This window comes from Podarcis melisellensis (assembly GCF_964234715.1).
Source record: "Podarcis melisellensis genome assembly, chromosome: 13".
NCBI classification, from domain to species: Eukaryota; Metazoa; Chordata; class Lepidosauria; order Squamata; family Lacertidae; genus Podarcis; species Podarcis melisellensis.
Genome location: NC_138545.1, coordinates 33,733,841 through 33,754,217, shown reverse-complemented (window position 1 = coordinate 33,754,217; position 20,377 = coordinate 33,733,841). Strand labels below are relative to the sequence as shown.

At 43.3% G+C, this 20,377-nt stretch overlaps 1 protein-coding gene and 1 long non-coding RNA gene across 13 annotated transcripts in view; one reads left to right on the top strand and one right to left on the bottom strand.

The window, feature by feature from the left end:
• SKAP1 (src kinase associated phosphoprotein 1) overlaps positions 1-20,377 on the top strand; it is a 338,051-nt gene that overhangs the window by 247,723 nt on the left and 69,951 nt on the right. For all 12 annotated transcript variants that reach the window (XM_081885658.1, XM_081885659.1, XM_081885654.1 and 9 more), the window contains one exon: positions 15,784-15,846. In XM_081885658.1, coding sequence (XP_081741784.1) covers positions 15,784-15,846 — 63 coding nt within the window. The remainder of the gene's footprint in view (positions 1-15,783; positions 15,847-20,377) is intronic.
• Positions 3,146-6,135, bottom strand: LOC309355149. The gene is made up of 3 exons (XR_014162434.1): positions 5,999-6,135; positions 5,652-5,785; positions 3,146-3,264 (listed from the first exon to the last, which is right to left on the bottom strand). It is a non-coding gene; the product is annotated as an uncharacterized lncRNA (long non-coding RNA).

Sequence of the window (20,377 nt, the reverse complement as noted above, 5' to 3'; positions counted from 1 at the left end):
ACCATGAGCAGGGATCAGCCACCAGGGCACAATGGTAACAAGTACCTGGTTTGGATTCTGTCTGCTCAGCTCTCCAGTTTCCTGAGATACATGTTCCGTTCTCTCTATCTTTTGCAGTCAACTCCTACTTTTGTGTCATCTGCAGCACACAAGTAGCGGGCAGGAAATGAATCAGAGCTGTAGTTGAGGAACCGGCATGGACTCTACTCATTTTGGTTTTGTCATTTCATAAGGGGAAGGCAGGTTTCTTACCGTGCAGATTCAGTTACTTTTGAGGCCTGGCTGTGGAGATTAGATTTAAGAGCAGGAGTGTGGGATGGTAGAATTGAACTGTTGTGTTTGTTTGAAATCTGAGATTAATGGGATGGTGAATTTTGTGTCACAATACCAAATACTATGCTTGCACAGAAAACCTGTGGACTCAAAAAATAAACAGCTTTGGATGTCAAACATCCCTTTGAGTTCAATCTGGTACATACCATTACAAAAAGGGCAATACTTATCTTTTATTTTATTTTATTTACAAGCAGGATTTATTGGAAATATTAGACATCTACAAAAGGCAGCAAAACTACTAATCCTGCATCACATTAGCAAACAAAGCAACATCCTAAACATCTGCAACTCCCCAGCTGATTCCAGTCCAGCTAGAGACATACAGATATAGGGCAGTATACAAATTTAATAAATAATAATAATAAACAGAGAGCACTTTGTTTCTCTCTAGGTTGAAACCTTACAAATTGTTTATTTACCCCTCCTACTAGCTCTGGATGGGCATTGTATTCTAAAGGCAGGGGAGAGAGATTACCAGGCTATTAAGAAAAACATCCCTGGTCATTAAAAAACATTAGCCATCTTTTGTCAAGCCCCTGATTACCCATTAGTCTGTCAGGTGAAACCATAGTGATAGGGCCCATTCATGCTAATCAAGACAGCAAAACTCATAACACCATTTTGATGTGAATAGTATACCCATTCACCCTTCTGTTCAGGTGTGGATGGCCAATCTGGGAAAACAGCCTAGCTTTTCACATTGCCTTTCCATTGTGCGTAATGTACACAGACCAGAGCAGCAGATCTGCTCTACCAATCTGGCTTTTGCTACCTTCATGCAAAATCAGCATACGAGTCTCTGCAGATGGTTACCGAGAACAGTGGATCTTCTATAATTGCTTGTGTACAGCAGGATCCAATTGGAGGTTGCATATTTTCAGCAGCCCTTTACATTTGAAACATTCCTACAGCACACAGAAGCTGACAGCCAGATCAGAATGAAATTTTGACGCTTTTTTCCGTTGCAGCCTTGTTTTCTGTTGGACGCGACTAAACGACTAAACAGCAAAAGAGAGAGAGTGAACAGTGTTCAAACAGTTGAAATAGCCACTTTTTTCTATAAAAGTACACTAGAATGCACAATCCTTGTGTGCCCACAACTGTATTACAGAAAGGTACCCACAGAGCAAACTGCTGCAAGTGACTTAAATAAGAGGCCAACATTAAAAACAAAAGGGCCTGACATGAAGGGAAATTTCTTCTTGACCTTAAATATGTTGACCCTGAGTGTGAGCAAAACCCATCCAACAAGATCCCTGACAAAGACTGAGGCGGGGCGTAGGGGGATCAACTCCACCCAGCATCCTGTTCCTAGTTCTAGACCACTCCTGGAGGAATAGGAGGAAGTCCCCAAGGTTATGCAGGAGAAAAAGATTAATGTTTCTCTGCTGGCAAGAGTGTCTCTGGATGGTACAGCGTGTCTTTTCCTTGCTACTGGGGTCATTACAGTCAGCCTCCATACACAGTGACCTTCTGGTTGGAAAGCTTGAGTTGCAGATAAGTTTGAGTCCTGGCATTTCCTCTGCATGCAAACTGATCCCTCCCCAGATTGCAGAGGAAATCCTGTCAAGAGAATTGATAATGAGTGGCAAGCTTTCACATTGACATGGATGGAATGGGATACAAATCCAACCCAAAGATAGTTGTGCACAGCAAAGCATTATGTTCTGATGGGTGGGGGTTGTATAGTGGCATTTGCTCTCTGATAATTGGATGAGAAGGCAACTTCATCATCTGATCTTTTATCCTGTTCCCACTAGGGTTGAGCGATCACTGGTTTTCAATATCGTGATATATCACAGCTAAACATTGTGATATATTGATACATCACGATATCTGAAATAAGGAAAGAACTACACAGAGGCGAATAGGATGATGTCCTGGCAACTGCTACCACTACTTGCAGGCTGCCACTGCTACTGCCACCAGCTCCTGTCACCACCATGAGGTCTCACAAGTTGCCACTGCTTGTTCCGCCACCGTGAGGCTTTGCAGGCTGCTGTTGCTACTGCTGCCCCCACCCACTGCCTTCACAAGGACTTGCAGGCCCCCATGATTGTGCCGCCACTGCCAGGCCTTGCAGGTTGTCACCGCTACTACCGACATGTACCGTGGTTATGGCAAGCTGTTTCTGCCACTGCTGCTTCTGCCTCCTAGCAGGCCTGCTGGTGGTCTGGCAGTCCCAGATTATTTTTATCCACTATGACTCATCACTGTAGTCTGGATTGTCCTAAATACCACCATTTGGTAGCCAAGCTCAAAACCAAAAGTCCTGTTGGGATGCATTTTGGCTTGCCTGGTGATGAAACTGAGTGTGTGGTGATTGACAATATTGTCATTTATCTGTTTTAGACCCATAGCAGTTGCAAGGACATTGTCCTGTTCACCTCTGTATAGTTCCATCCTTATTTCAGATATTGTGGTAGATTGCAATGTTTAGCTGGTGATATTGTGAGGTTTAGCTGCTGATAACATTGCAGTGTTTAGCTGGTGATTTATCGCGATGTTGAAAACCAGATATTGCTTAGCCCTTACACACATTGTGATTTGTGATATATTGCCAGCTCAAATATTATGAAACATTATCACAATGTGAACTTTAAACCAGTTTTGGACGATACGTTGATATATTGCCCAGCCCTAGTTCCCACCTATCTAAACACAGTCCCATCACTGTAGTTCACTGGCAAGGTCATGACTTATCAGAGGGCAAGACTGCTGAATCAGCTACATCACTAGAGCTTGAACACAGGAGTAGGCAATAAAATAGATACACCAGCAAAATTGTGGCTGATACCGTGGCACATATACCTGGTCATTGTGGCCCCAACCTTCCTGGAGTCTTAGTTGGTGTGGGAAGTACTTCCATGCAAATATCTTCATGAGGAAGCAGGACTAGGATGAGGCAGTTCCATGGGAGCATGAGGCCTGTGGGATAAGCAGGCAGCATCAGGTCCAAGGCAAGAACAGGATGTTGAACAGCTCCAGGTGGGGGAGCCCTACTGGTTAGCATGGATTGTGTCTATATTGTCACCTCAGGGAACATTGGACATTGAGGTTTTTTGATGTGTTTCACAGTTCTGGTTGCTGCTGTGTACACACTAGGGAATATTAAAAAGGGGGAAAATATTTTAATTTATGCAAAGGTGTTCATACCTTGACTAGAGAAAAATTAGGAACAGCTTAAGGTCTTCAATCATTTTGAAGCTGGTTTTAGAATCAACATATCAACCAGTAGTATCTTAGAACAAAGGAAAGGATATTATGCATTTGGATAATGTTGTGTGAACACAGATTAAAAGCCAAGCACTGGAAACACAAGGAGTGCACAGTAAATAGGAGTGTGAACACAGCCAGCTCCTGAGACAGCTATAGAAATTGTTTTCTGTGCAAGGAGCTAGAACCAACTGAAACCTTATGTAGGTTGACAAGACCCGAAGTATGGAATGCTCCACCTTGCTGGAGGGACTGGCCAGCTGGTTAAAGTGCCCTTACCTTATTTTGTAATCTTTACCTTTTGTGAGAAAGAGGAGACAGACATACTGCAGGGGTCTCATGAGTCAAAGAATGGTAACAGAGCTGTGTCTTCCAACTGGGAGGGCCCCAAATTACATTTGGATGGTTCTCCCTTGAGCACACAGTCTGAATGTCATTCTCATCAGAGTCCTTCATTGAGTAATACAAGGTCTGTGGGTCATAATATTCTGCAGTGAGAGCTCTTTGCATTATGGTGGCAGCTTCTAGCTGGATCCTTTGGGGTCCCTATTCTTCAGGTTGTGGAGGTGACTTTGGGGTGTTCTGTTCTAAAAGGAATAGTGTATGCATAAATGTTTCCCTGTCTTCAACTTGTTCTGTGGATTGCTCTTCCTCAAAGGAGTTCTTGAGTTGATTTCATGATGCAAGAGGTCTGGTTATCCTTTCTGATTCTGACCCTAGGCGGTGATAGTTGCACCTTTGCAGGAATACAAGGTATTACAGCATATAAGGTACGGGTAGAGAAAGGTTGCCAAATACAGAGCTATTTGCAGCTGCATGTGTTTTAGTAGCTTTGCGCTAATACTGATGCAAAATGATCCACTTAGGCATGTGCAAGTTAGAGAGGGAGAGATCAGTCTGCTTGTATTCAATGTCCATTTTTAAGTGTTCCGTCATAAAATGTTAATTCAGTCAGTTTTGCCCTTTTTCTACGTTAAACTATTACTATAAAAAATTGCATAAGAATTTGCATTTATATATGTATTTAAATACCTTCACAAAATATGCCTTTCTATTTTATTTCCAAATCCATGTTTTTAAGCACAGTTTTTGAGGCGAGAAAGTGTATTTGGAGAATTTTGTACTGCAAAATTTGGAGTAGTGCGAAAAGTAATTTGTCCTGATTTACACATTAGTCCAGGAGGATGCAGATCAGGCCAGATCACACCAGAATTCCTTGCTCTCCTGCTCTCTCTCTCTCTGCACAACTCTCTCTTCAACTAGAGTTGAAGCTCTGCTGGAGGAAGCACAGGAAAGTGGCTGCTGCTGCTGTTCTACCTCCAACACCAGCTGTTAGGTGAGGAGGCTGAGCAGCCTAAGCAAAGCCCTGCTGTGCCCTCAGGTCTCTATGGGGCTTCCTCTGCCTTCACTGACATCCTCTTCAGGCTCCAGGGAAGGTCTCCCCATGAGCCACAAGGACTCCAGCTCTCTGCTGCCATTTTTTGGTATGAGTCTGTCTGTCTGTCTGTTTATTTCCTGGAACTGCATGTAAATAGAACATGCTTAAGTGGGGGAAGGTGTATGCCTGTACTATATCACACAGTCTCAGCATTTGTTAGATCAGGGCAAAAGAGTGTCGCCATATAATTTATAAAATGAGAGGAAGACAAGGCACTCTGAACCAGCCTCAAGGCAGTGACTTCCTTGTTGCTTCACGTAGTTTTGAGAAGTGGCACAGATCTAGGTCTGGAAAACCCCCAATAGCTGGAGCAGTGACTTGGCAGGAGGAGATTATCTGTTTCTTCCCTCCAGGATCCTGTCCACTTCCATCTTCAAGTTCAATGATTCTGAAAGCTTCTGAAGCCAAGTCTCTGTGTAGCTTGCAGCTAGACATTCAAGCCATTTTTCCTTCCCTTCCCCCAAGTCTCCCACCGATGTAGTGGAGCAGGCCTGCATACGGGGCAGATCCTCCAAGGAGCTGTGTTTTAATGTTGCAATTTGATTCAATTTTCCACTCTATAAAATTACCCATCATTGTTCGTTGCCTCCTAACAGACACCTTCACTCTTAATTTAACAATCCTATCGAATTCTGCCTCGGAAATTGGAAAAATTTATCACCTGTGAAATTTTATTTTTCCTTGGTTGTATCTGTTTTTGTAAAACTTCATTAGCGACGATGACTTGCTGAGGAAATTATCTTTCTCTCTCTCTGTCTCTCTCCTTCCTCTATCCCAGTCTCACTTCCTTTCATTCTTAAAAAAAGAATGAAAGAAACACTCAACCACAACTGAGATTTTTATTTCCATAATAAAAAAGAACAACAACAGCCCATACTTCACACAGACAGACAGGAAAAAACAAACAAACAAAACCTCTGCTGAATTTTCAGAATTGCCACATTGGTTCAGATCAGTGGTTTATTCTGCACAATTTCCTATCCCCTGATGGTGTGGTATTTTAGTTACCCAAAGGAAATTCACAAGAAGGGCATGATGGTAATTTCCAGGACCTTGTGTTGGTGTTCTGCACCTGGTAATTCAGGAATGGGGAACCTATGGTCCTCCGAATGCTGTTGGACTATAATTTCCATCACCCCTGATTATTAGCCATGCTGCTTGGGATTTGGAGATCCATAGGTTCCCTATTCCTGAATGTCATTGTGATGTCATTGTGGCATTCTAGCCATCACTGCACCTTGATTGGCTGCTTTGGTACACGGAATATACAGGGATGTTGTTGGTGGCTGCCCACTTTTCAATCACTTGACAACACAGGATGCCCAGTAGGGATCCCTGGCCCAGCTATAGCTGTAAGTAGTGCCAAATGCAAACAGCCACACTTGCAAAGATGCAATCTACTTTCAGTAGACATTGGATTCTCTTGGGAGCTCCTGAGTAGACCCAACCTCAGCAGCATGGCTTACATTTGATGCCAAATTTAAACAGCACCAAATGCAAGCTGTATTTGGAAAGGATCTGTTGCAAGTGAAAGCTCCCCATTGTTTCTTTGTGGCTGCGGATTACCTGATCCTGACATCAGGTGATTGACAGGGGTGTGTGACCAGTGGGAAATACCATCTCATGTCAAATTAGGAGACCTGGGAAGTATAATTTGTTCAATGGCCAGTGATCCCCAATCCATGGTTTAGACTGCTGCAGGGAAATATAAAAAAAGAGCCCTGTTGACCTTAAGAACTTGGATATTTATTATCAAATAAACTTCTATGCCATACAGTCTTCTGGTGTTTGCTTGTAGTCTGTCTTTAGCAAATAGGGTTTTATATCTGGACTCCATTCCTCTTTGAGGAATTGTATGCACTGAGCAGGTTGCCCAGTACAATGTAGAGGTGCATTTTTAACAGATGCTTGGGCAATAGGCTGAACTCATGGAATACAAGTTAAACAAGTGGCATGATTGCAGCACCAATACTATATTTAAATGCAATGCATGCTTGTTTTGCAGTCTTAAACTGGTCTTTTCTGGTACCTTACACAGGAAAAGTCCTCTGTGATACACACACACATATTATGGGTGGGCAAGAGTGAAGGAAGTCAGGTTGGAGGGCATACTGAGTCTGTTTTTCAGCCTTAGTGTGGAAGCCGGACCAGCGAGCCGTTTGCTGGCAGCACCTTCCTGAGTTAAAACGTGAATGGCTTCTTTCCTGAAAGCTTCCATCCATCAAAAGCTTTTAGGGGCAATGTGCAACTGAGAAAGCCTGGCATTTAATTATGATATTAATGTTTCAACTGCAATCCTTCAAGTTGTCTGCCTTGGATTCCACTCTTTCAGCCTGCAGCCAAAGCCCTGACTGAGGCAACTTAAAACTTGCACCCCTGCATTGTACAGGACAACCTGCTCAGTGTATAGTTTAGCAAAAAAGAAGAATCTTACCTCCTTATCCTTCATTGTGGGAGGATCCTAGCACACATACTTTGTATGCAGAAGGTTCCAGGTAAAATCTCTGGAAGTCTTTGCATAGAAAGCATATCCAGGTAGAAAAGATCAGGTAACAGATGAAAGAGGCTCTGTCTTAACTCCTGGAGGGCTGTTCTCTGCCAGAGTGGGCAGCTGCCTTTTACAGATGCCGGCAATTGAATCTGGGAACCTTCTGCATGCAAAACATTCATCCTGCCATTGAGCATTGTCTCTTTCCAGAACAACATACAGTGACTACATTGGTGCATGCATACCCTAAGTGGGGATGGTTCACACATAGACTACACCCATGGCTTGGTGTCCTGTGGCTTAGATTGCTCATCGCTTGATGCCTTGCAGCTGATTGTAGGAATAGAAATGATCGAAAAACACTGTATTTATGGCAACATGGAAGTATATTATTTGTTGGTGCATTAACCTATGCAAACTGTTGCTTCAGTGTTGCAGTCTTTGAGTGATGACGTCTCATGCGTGAACCAGCCCATTGCTCATAAATATCACTATTATTAAGTTATGCATCAATAGAATCAGGGTTCTTCAACACTTAGCCTGGAGCTTGGCCTCTGGCTTTTCTTAAAATTGCAGTCTTTAGTCCAGAAATTTTAGCTCTCACCTCAGGTGTTTGGTGGCCATTTGTGGTGGTTCGCAATGCTAAGGCAAAGGTACTTGGTACATTTGCTAGGCTGGGCATTTCTTACTATGCATCACATCCAATAGCTGAGCCCTTTTACATGAAAAAGAGTTTCTCAAGCTAGATCTGGGGAAGTCCAGCTGAAATTAAGTCCTACATACTCCTTCTGGAAAGACAGGTTGGACTAGAAAACTCTTGGATAATTTTCCAAGTTCTTTTTGGTGTCACACTTCCTTTTCTTTTCCTTCTTTGATTTCAAAACAATGCAGAGAATACATGGAGGCAGCTGAGGAGACGTTTCTGGTGAAATTTGGCTCTGTTTGGGGCCAAGGACCTAGACCCAGCAAACTGCCCTGAACCCATTAAGAAAGCTCTGCTAATGCAGTTTGCACAGCAGCCTGAGATGAAAAGACTTATGGAGTTTCCAGTAAAGCAGAGAGAAGGCGAGACAGAAGAATCTCCTTGGGGGAATGTCTGGGGTTCACTCAGCTAAACAGCTTTGCTGAGCAATTTGAGCTGTTGGCAAGGGAGGGCCAAATGCTCACTAACCTTGTTCAAGGAGACAAGGAATTTGATGGGCAGTGTTTTCTAACATGTTAAGGATTCTAAAACATAAACCTAGAACCTCATAACCTGACATAACCTAGTGATCTCTTTGATACTATCTGTGCAACTTGGACCCTTCTACTGGTTGTATGAAGCCTCTGGATTCACCAAGTTTTTCCATTATGTTTTACAGTCATGGGAAATTCAAGTGCCTTTTCTTGAGACTCTCTTGTGAAAATGACCAAAGTGTAAAAAATAAAAGATGCAGTAAACACTACCTTTGAAGGTCTATGTGTGCTCAGATTTTGGACCCTCTTCAGGCAAAGAAAACATAAGGGATGTTCACCATGGGCCCAGCAATTGGTAGTTAGTCTAAGCCTAAGGGCTACAACCTTTTGCGCTTGCTTGGTTGACAGAACACTATGCCTGCTGTTCTTCTGTGTTGGATAACTGTCCTCAGGGACCCTGGAAGGGAGAATTCCAGTACTGAATTTGGGTCTGGCTGTTCAAGTCCCCGAAGTCATTGACTGGCTGGATGCAGAGGAGTGGTCAAAGGCACCAGCTGGCAAATCCCCAGGAGAACCTCCCAGGAAAGAAGGCTCAGAGCCAGGGGATTGGTGGTGGGGCAATGATGAGTGATCAGAGAGAGAAGAAGGAGCAGAGTAGGAGGAGGAGGCGTCGGAAGCTGAAGAGGCAACAGGGTTTAGTGAGCAGGAAGAGGCGGTGGCAGAGAGTGGTTCAGACTCAGAGGCAAGAGAGGAGGTGGGGCCAGGAGACAAAGATGGGGCAGGCTGTGTAAGAATCCAGGGAGTTTCCCCCTCCTGCTGTGACCAGCTCCTCTCACCATGGTCTCCCGGAACACAGAGAAAAATCAAGAGGGCAGAGCAAAGAGAGGCAAGATGGCAGAGCTTTAAGCTTCCAGAGAAGGAACCGGGGTAGGAGCCTTAGAGAACGGTGGGAAGGCGGGGACCTTAGTCCTCAGATCTGCCTCATTGGGGCAAAACATACTGAGAAGAGTTGCTGTGATTATTAGGCATGTGCTGTTTTGGTTTCTCTGAATAAAGAGTTAACTTCACTGACACTGTTATTTTTTATTGCTGACCTGCTCGTGACTCTGGCTCCTGATACTCAACCTAGCCCTGCAGGTTTCCCACAACCAGGCCTAGGACCAATAGCTGGCATTTTTGGGAGCTGCTAATGGCACGCTTCCAATGCAGCCATTGTCCTAGGCCCATTTCCCATCAATCTTTCAATGAAGACTGCATCTGCCATTATATTTGCTCATAGCATTCTGAACTGACACTACATCACTCCAGAGCACTGTGGGCAATTACAGTGGCATACTTCAGGGTACATCAGAGAAGAGCCAATAAACATGGAAACAGATAGGTAGGGATGAACCAGAGGATCCACCAATGGGGGGGCACCAGAGAACCCCCTCAAACCAAGAGCCAGTTCTTGCCCACAAGAAGCTTTTAGAGGCTGCTGCTCAATTCCCAACCGTGTGAATCCATCTAACATATTGTTTGCACTCTTCCTCCCTGTTTTGCTGCTTATTGCTTTGGTCGTTTTCACAACCAACGTTTGGATTTTTGTAGTGTCTGTAAATCAAATGGTAAAGCCGCAAGGGTTGGTCATATGTGGATTCATTCTGACATGGTTCTGGCTGGGGCTGATGGGAGTTGAAGTTCAAAACATATAGAGAGCACAAGGTTGAGGAATGCTGTGTTAAAAGAATTGCTTAATAGTTCTGATGAAGTTCTCATCTGTACTTGGTCAGTTGCCTAGATGGGAGGCCTCCCAGATTCACCTCTATGTACTGCCAAGGGCTCCTTAGAGGATGATCATGATGCAGACCTAGCAAATAAATGAACAATATTGAGAAACTCAAAAGAAGAATGTGATGGGAAGTTCTCTTGCATAAGCTCCATTGAAATGTGTGAGATTTGCTGAATTTTCTGCTAAATTGTAGCCCCATTCTGGTCTCCCTCACATTGAGAGTGTACTTATTGTACATATTGTCCTTCAGGTTTCACCCTAAACACATGTGCTATTTCTAGAGACCTGCTATGCTCTAAATAGTATCCTCATGGCTGCAAGGGGGTACTGTGGCATGCCCATAGCACACAGTTCAAAGCTGGAAGGAGTTCTTGATATACAGTGGTACCTCGGGTTAAGTACTTAATTCGTTCCAGAGGTCCGTTCTTAACCTGAAACTCTTCTTAACCTGAAGCACCACTTTAGCTAATGGGGCCTCCCTCTGCTTCTGTGCCGCCGGAGCACGATTTCTGTTCTCATCCTGAAGCAAATTTCTTAACCCGAGCTACTATTTCTGGGTTAGTGGAGTCTATAACCTGAAGCATATGTAACCTGAAGTGTATGTAACTCGAGGTACCACCGTATTTAGAAACTGCAGAGAAGCAGTTGGTGTTTGGTGGTATTGTTTTTAAAACAAACTATTTTTTGTATTGTAGTCGCTCAGTGTGCTGATTGTAGATACGGGTTCTCCTGAAGAACAATCACGTGAGGTCCAAAACATTCTCTAAATGGTGTCCCTTGGCTTAGATCTCCCAGAGCGAGCTTGAATGTAATATGCATGGCCTGTGCCATTTTAGAGGTGATTCCTGCTGCCTCCGCCACTAGTAGGAAAAGGTCTGCCAGGTTCAAGAGATGGTTGAGGGTTGGCAGCAGCACTCTTTTAGTTTGGTCAGCACGAAGCCTGAAAAAACTGGCCTAACCCTTCCACTGTTCAGCGAAGGATGAGCAACCCTGTGTTTTCCATTTACTCTCTTTATCACACCATAGCATTGCCTGGAAGGATATTAATCGAGCTTTGATTGTTCAATTATTGTTAGGGTTTTTCCCTCTACTTTTCTCTGTGTGTGCATTTTTTTAAAAGTCATTGTAATAAGTTAACATTTACGGTTCTCCTTCACAGATCCACAGAGCAGGCAAGGGGTGGGGGTGGGGTGGGTGGGAAAGGCACTCTCAATAATTTATTTTAAAATCAATGCTAATGAGGTTGTGTCTCGTCATTGGCCTGAGTTTTACAATCAAGCCTGATTTATTTAGAAAAGATCTTTGGTGCCACTTTCCCATCTAACAGTGGGGGTGGAACAGGGCAGGGAGAGCTGTTTCTGTGACCCTCCAACTTCAGATCCAATTCTAAATTCACAGAGGGATGAACTGACCAGGTTTGCATTGATTTGAATGGAGAGTAAGAGACAGCTGTGCCCTAGACAAAGTGGTGGTGGGGAGAAGCTTTGGCTTCCAGAAAGTGCAGCATGGCAGGTTGTCCGGCACACTTTGCACTAATTCTATGATATTGGCAAAAGATCTGTTTCTGAGTCTGACCAGCTTTGCATCTGACCTTCTGTCAGCTATCTTGTTTTGTTTACTGAAAACTAGAGCTCTGTGCCCCAGAGGCGCTGGATTTTATACTACAAACAGAATTGTCTTCCGGGTTTAAATTTCCTTATGTTAAACAAACAAATAAATGAGAACCAGAATTCGGCCTCCCAAGTGTTTCAGTTTTCATTTTTAGAAGCAGGCTTCTAGGCCTTGAGACTTCAAACACAGGCTGGTAACATTTTGATGGGACTGAATGGAGCTGCTCTTGGTCTTAAGTGGCTCATGAAAGTGATACCTTAGTGTTGGGCATCACACAAATAAAGTGGAATAATGTTTGTGCACTGTAACATACACACCTTCAGTTACTGCTGGGGAAGAACCATTTCTTCATGCCAACACAGCTTTTATCTTGTGAATACAGATGTCTATTTGCTAAGTGATAAAATACCAGCTTGTCTTCCCGTGTGATGGGGAATTTTTTTTGCCACACATCTGCACTTGATCAGCAATCTAGGAAAGAGGCAGTATGATAATTCTGCTTACTGTCCTTGGTGGGATGATACAGACAACCAGCTTACCAAGTGGTTAAATTCATCCTGTGTTAAGTTATCACTTGGCAAATGATAACTATCTGTGTTTGGCCTCTGTTTTCCTGTTAGTCTCTTAACCCATACTGCCTTCTGGAATGCATCCCCCCTTGTGCTAAGTCCGTCCTTCCGCATCCACACGCATACAGCCCTCCTCCCTTTTCCTCTTCCCATGGCCTCCATCATCTCCTGACAGTGTGTTTCATTCATTGTCTTCTCTTTAGTGAGACCGGAGATACTTGTCAAAGCTAAGGAAGCTTTCCCGCTTGTGTTATGCTTATAAAGTGCCATGTAAATTTATGACGCTATAACAAGTGATTGCTATTACTGCCTTAAATAACAATTGATAGGTTTATGGGGCATATTTTAAAATACTACCTCCCTCTGCTAGCAGGTGATAACCCATTTTCCTGTTCTATATGTTAAGCTCTCGCATGTAGGTTGTTGTTCCCGAACAGCATAGGGATGAGTGCTGATTCTAACGTTGCTGTACTGACATACTGCCACTGAAATTTTATTCTGTATGGTCAGGGTTCCACGTGGCTGAGGAAACATCTGAAATCAGCTTCCCACATGGCTTGCCCAAACTGCCTGATAAGTAGCCAGGTGGTCATGTGATCAGGAAGCATGGCGCTTAAATGGGTTCTTAACCACGCCAAGCCAAGTACAAATGCAGACAAGGTCACAGTCAAATAGGGAACTTGAGTATGCAGAAGTAAGTTTTGGCAGTAGTGACACCTGAATTAGACCATTGGATCGCTTCACTCTTAATATTTGTATGTAGTGTTGGCATTAATATAATGTATGTTAATATGTGGCTTTGGTAGAGAGGTAGGACAGCTGTTTTCTCCAAAACGTGCTTTAGGGTAGAAGATACTTGTGATTTCCAATGCAGTGAAGCTACGCTCAGACTTCCACCACCACACCTAAGATGTTACTTCTGTTATAGCTGTAAGCCAGCCAAGGTTAGAATCAGTTTAGTGAGATAGTTGAAAAGAGATCAGAAGAGGCTTTTCAGGGGTTTGCATTATTTCAAAACCACACATAACCTGTTTGGCCAGGGATAACTGTGGGGCAAAATAAATGTGTTCACACACCATGAGAAGTGAACTTTCTTAGAGAGTATTGTCTGTCATAGTCCCTATTAAGCTCATAGCAGAAGAACGATTTGAGCCAAGGACTCATCCTTTTCACAAGTCGGTCTATTAACCATTGCCCTGCTTTAACTCTATGAAGTCATCATAGATGACTTTTTAGCATGTAGCCCTAGTCATAAATAAGCAGCCAGTGGGCTGTGGTAGTAAACAGGAAGGATGCATGTCCCATGCCGGCTTTAGGACCACTTCAAATGTTGCAAAACTCCTAAAACAGGAAAACAAGGCTGCAACTAGTGTATTCTGTATAGTGATCTCACACTTGGGTTTATTGCTGCTTGTAGATAATGAACAAACATGGGGTGTATTGCTGACCACAGTGTCTCTTCAGTTGGAAAATACATTTACAGTGGTACCTCGGGTTACATACGCTTCAGGTTTTCAGGTTACAGACTCCACTAACCCAGAAATAATGCTTCAGGTTAAGAACTTTGCTTCAGGATGAGAACAGAAATCGTGCTCCGGCGGCACGGCAGCAGCAGGAGGCCCCATTAGCTAAAGTGGTGCTTCAGGTTAAGAACAGTTTCAGGTTAAGAACAGACCTCTGGAACAAATTAAGTACTTAACCTGAGGTACCACTGCATGTGTATTTGCTAGATGTTGCCATCTACAGAGGGTGCGTGGTACGTAATGCCTACATGAGAATTCTTCCCATATAAGAATTTTGCATTATAAAACATCTCTCAGAAGTGGGGAAGGCAGTGAGAGTCACATAGTCATCTGTGTGAGGGCTAAACTAGACATGATGCAGGAGGTCTGTGGTGGACTGGGGGGGGAGTTACTAATTAGCAGCCTCACACTGTTGCTTTGAAGTTGAGGGAAGTAGCACTGCAGGAGGATTGGTTTAACCACATCCTCCCATCCCATTTCCCTGATTCAAATTCCTTTACGCTGAAACTGCTGTTAGCTCCGTAGAGCATGGAGGGAGGGAGACAGGTACCACTTTCTAAAAAGAGCAGCAAATAATTTTAGCCACATGCCTGGAACTGAGGCAAACCATTCAATCTGGTAGCTTTACAAGTGTTGTTTGAATTGGGGGGGGCGGCGGAGGGGCGGGAATGGTTGAAAACTTTACCCGCTGTTTCTAGGCTCCTCTGTGTGTACCATCATAGGCTTACTAAGGTTGTATTTACGGGATTGGTTATGATCTGAGCAGAATCCTCTTAGTCTCTTCAGGTTCCAGGTCTGAATTTCTGTACCTCATCACATAAGGAGCATGTGGCTTTAAAGCCATAATCAGGTTGTGTTTTGTCCCCTGATGCTGTCCACATAAAATACCTCTGCAGGCCCATTCAAAGACATTTTTGCTGCCCAGAGGAAAGAACAGAGGTGTATCCACTCCCATTCTGTGTACAGAAGCTGACAGACTTTGTGTCAATCGAATTTTACCTTGACAATGGCAGTGGGAGAGCACCCTCTACTGTACCTGAGGGCAGCAGGCTAGTTTAGGGGATGTGGGGCATGTCATGTGGCCCACACACTTCTGCCTTTCAACACCTCATAAGCATCATGTGACCTGACTGCTTAATGGTAGGGCCAACCCTATATTCTGTTGCTGCCTTGTACCATCACTGCTATGGCAGCAGAGTTTTAAATATTTTATTTTATTTTATATTGATAAAATGGAAAGAGTCTTTCTGCAAATGGATGGCAACATACTTAAGAAGTTCTTGAGGATAAAAAATGCAGCAGTGATGGATGTTCTGATAGCAAAGGAAAAGGAAAAGATGTAGCGCTAGGTAGAATTTTGCTATCCTAATCTTGCCCCTTTTTTTGTAGAACTAGATGCCAAGGCAGAGTCATGGCACAAATTATGCCCTGGTGCTCTGGAGCACATAAGTCAGATACCAAGTGCTTTGTTCCATTGTTTTTTTAGAAACATGCAAATAGTGCAAATAGAGATGGGCAGTCACAGATGTTTATATTTGTTTTGTGGTTATTTTTAAAGCTTTCTTGGCTCTAAAATCCAGATTAGAGTATAATTTTGCAAAATTAGTTTTCTGGCAGAAACAGCTAGATTTACTTCACTTCTTATCTCATTGTAGATGATGAACTTGGTTTGTCCACTTCAGATGGCAGAGAAGATGCTGGAAGCATGGAGAAGACAGGTAAAAGATAAAATATCGGTTTGGAACTGCTTTCAAATCAGCATGCATTACATCATCGTCATCATTACCACCATAATTGCAAGGTGTACACTAAAGAAACAAAATCATGTTTGGACACACATATATTATACAGGTCCACACACAAAATTTGGCTGAAGCTCCTTGTCAATTGTATACCTGATAACAAACCTGGGTCTGCTGCCACATTATATATAAAGCGGCCCTGAGTCAGCCTTCTTTTACTTTCTTCCTTGCAGTAAGAACCACAGGCAACCCAAGCTGACAGTGCTTGACTGAAATTGCCATAGATACAGTACAACTTTCAAACATGAATCATATTCAATCCTGGTGGCCTTTGAGCTTGTTAATTTTCTAAGGGTTTGGGAGGCTACAATGTGTTACTCAGCTAGGCACCGTATCTTTCTCTCAAATCTAAAAAAAGAGAGAAACATTTAGTGTGCCATTTCTTTCTAACAATTACTAGCCTTTGTTGGATTCAGGTAGGTAGCTGTGTTGGTCTGACGCAGTCAAAATAAATTAAAAAATGTCCAGTAGCACCTTAGAGACCAACTAAGTTTGTTAGCTAAAGTGTAAATTCTCTTCCCCTAACATCCTTAGTATACACTTAGTATACACCCTTCCCCTAGCATCCTTAATAGTGCACCTATGTTTGGGGACAACATATAGACATGCTGACATTTAATCAATCAATTAAAACCTGGATCATTAATTGTGTATGTGTGTGTCACACCACATGCATCAGTTGACACTCCTGTCTTGTAGCTCTGCTGGAGTGGAGTCCTTGCAGGAAAAGAATCTAAAGGAATCTCAGAGAAGGCAAGTCCAATGGGACACCTCCGCGCCTTCCAGGGGAATGCAGTTGTGGGAATTGTACTCTTTATACTGATCTTCATCAAGCAGTCCAAAATTTATGCTTCACCATCCCTTCAAAGCAAAGCAGATAACCTGATGGTGATGGGGAAACACACCTTTCCCTGGCCATCAGTCCAAATTAAGCAAATTGAACAGATGTAGAATTTCTTAATCCCAAGATAGGAAATAGGCCCTTCATAGTGTAAAATTTAAATACAAAAGATGAAAGAGGAATACTGCACACCACTCCTCCAACCTTAAATCTATAGTGGGTTAAGATTGACATATCAAGGATGTTTACTTCTATCAGGCTGCCTAATTTAGCATCTAGTTCTTGGCTGTTGTTTCCCCCCCCCAAGTGCAAATGCTTTGAATATTCCTACTTCCCTCACCCTTCCTTGTTCAGGAAACAGGTACCAAAAAGTCTTTGAGAAGGAGCCAGGCTCGTAAAACTTAGGCAACAGATGGGCGGAGGGGAAAGAGAATTGTCAGGAGTGAGGAAAGCAAAAGAGGAAAAGCTTACGGAAAAAACGAAGGAGGAGATGGATACAGACCCAGTAACAAAACAAAGGCAGGGTGAAAGGAGAGTCACAGTTACCAGCGCCAAGAGGAAAGGAGAGCAGGGAAGTTCTGTAGACTGGAAAGTTTGCCTTCTCAATCTACGCCCAGCCACCACAGGCAGCCTGCTCTTCCAGAGTGCTCAAGCACCTTCATTCCCACCCTTGCTTTTTCCTTAAGAATTGAAGCCATGCAGGATCTGAGCAGAAAACCTGTTTCCTGGATCAGTCCTGTCCCACCTACCCACCAGCCCACTTGCTTCTCTCTCTGTTGGAATGTATGGACCCAGTTCAGGAAAGAAGCACTTAGGCAGAGCTGCTTTGAGCTTCCTGCAGTTCTGGGTGTTGTCTTTTTGTCTGCAGCTCAGGAAACAGCAGTGTTCTAGTAAACTGCATTTTGTCAAGGCCACTAAGATGGTATTCCCATCTCCAACATTTTAGAAGCATCTTGGAAGAAGCATTATTGCATCACTTATTTCCAAAGGAAATACTGGGGTTCACATCCCCCAGAAGCTATTAGAAGCTATGGCATGTGAGCAAGAAATTCTGACCCTTTAGCTGAGATGTGTGATGAAGATTGGCTGTGGTTTCCTCCATAAAAGAGCAGATTCACTCTTCACATGCTCAGTCGTGGATGCTCTGTATGATTGCTTTATATTTTTCATAGCTGAATGCTGGCACTGAAAACAGTTCTTGGAGCTCAGCTCTTCCTTAAAATAAAACCTGCACTATTGAATTCAGCTAAAAATGCTTGGTTACACACACACACACACACACACACACACACACACACACTCCCCTCCATCCATTTTAAAAATGTTTTTAATGATTTCTAACTAATATGTTTTTATTGTTACTTTATTATATTCATGTAAATCACTATTAAGTGAAGGGAGGAGAACTATATAAGTAAATTATTATAATAATTTTATTTCTTTTTGTACCAAATGTTTCCTTAACAATGGCTTTCTTAATATACAGATCTTAGCTATTTAGCAGCTCTCTTTTTTTAACTTGTGAAGGAGTTTCTGTGGACGGTGCTTTTCAACTAGCTTGCTAATGAATGTTACCTAAAGCAGGGTTATCCAGATGCTGTTAGACTCCACATACTATCAACCGCAGCCAATATGGTGTATAGTTAGGGATGGTGGGAGTTTGCTTTCATATTGCTTCCACACTAGTTGTTGTGTGTGCAATTGCAACCAGTAATTAAAGCCTCCTCCTCACGGAAACAGGAGCTAATATAAAAGGCAATTTATTGTTAATTCCATGGCCACACTAAACAGAAGACAATTTAAAAAGGAGAAGGAAGCTGTTAATTAAAGTTGCAGGAGACTTTTGCTTAATGGGCTTAAGGAATATTCATGGTGTGGCAGTCGTTGGCATGGATGTGTCACACTTGGGAATGATTTAGGCAGAGATGATGCTTTAGACTGGAGACAATGCTAGGGCATCTTGCAGAGGACGTTACGGCAAATGATTCGGGGTAGTGCTAAATGCATTTTGGGGTGCAGAGATGTGCAGACTCCTTATTCAGGCTGCTTACATAGCTCTGTGTTATGTAAGGAAGTGGGAACCAGGAATCAACGTCAGCCTCCTTCCTCGCCTGAAATAATATGAAGCTGACTAAGACATACACAAATGTGGTGGGGGTGGGAGAAAGATTAAAATTCAAAACAAGAGGGAGAAAAACTAGTTTGACTATTGAATCTTCCCATCTATGGTTGCCTAGTGATAAGCCCCATGCTTGCTTCTCTCTTTAGATGAGAAGCTCTGAGCCCTGAGCAATTTTTTAATTTTCTACATGATCTCCTTTACTCTCTTCCCTGTTTTGTGCCTTACCCCCTGTTCCCTTTTCAATATCTCACACAAAAGAAGTAGACCTACTTTTTTGCATGTACTGTTGCTGAGATTTGTGTTCTCCCTGCTCTGCCATTACTCATTTCAACAAATTTAGGTAATCTAAAATTGACCACACAAATTTAGAGGGTTTCTTATCATGATGTCCCTTACATCCAAATAATAATGCTTTTCTGCCCTCCTCCTCGTAGGGCCTACTATTCTGTATCACAGCCAGGACTCCATTGGTGGAATATGGTACACCCTAAATTTTGAGCAAGAGAAAGCAACTGGGGAGGGTGGCTGGCATAAGCTCCTGAGCCACAAAAGCACAAGAGTTTAGCTGTGCAAATCCTGTCACTGAAATGGAAGGTGAAACCTCCTTGAAAAACTATCAGACTATTAATGCATGCATTTAGGCAGAGACGGGACGCAGGTGGCGCTGTGGGTAAAACCTCAGCGCCTAGGACTTGCCGATCGTCAGGTCGGCAGTTCGAATCCCCGCAGCGGGGTGCGCTCCCGTTGCTCGGTCCCAGCGCCTGCCAACCTAGCAGTTCAAAAGCACCCCTGGGTGCAAGTAGATAAATAGGGACCGCTTACTAGTGGGAAGGTAAACGGCGTTTCTGTGTGCTGCGCTGGCTCGCCAGATGCAGCTTGTCACACTGGCCACGTGACCCGGAAGTGTCTTCGGACAGCGCTGGCCCCCGGCCTCTTAAGCAAGATGGGCACGCAACCCCAGAGTCGGACACAACTGGCCCGTACAGGCAGGGGTACCTTTACCTTTAGGCAGAGACAGGCACATTTTCTTTTCATTAGCACCCTAATGAAAAACTCTTGAAGGCTGCATTCAAATAGTGAGTGGGAGCAGACTTGCAGACAATCACACACTTTTAATGGACACACAGACATAAAATCTCTCTCTCCCTCTCTCTCTCTCTCTCACACACACACACACACACACGCACACACGGCTATCATTTCCATCCATAATGCACAGACCATACAATAAAAGGAAAATAACACAGGTAGCTTTAAAAGACAAAAAATGATTTGCATATCTTAATTAGCCCTCAAAGGCCATGATAAAAATTAAGTTTCTAAGACACTGTTTAAAATTAACGAGGAATGAGGTGTCTCTGATTTGAAATCAAATTTGATAAGTGGGGTAGGAGTCACTGCTGAAAAGGCCCTGTAATTCTTAGTAACTGAAGTTTCATCCTCCATTTTCTCCATAGACATTTTTAAAAACAAAAGCATCTCTC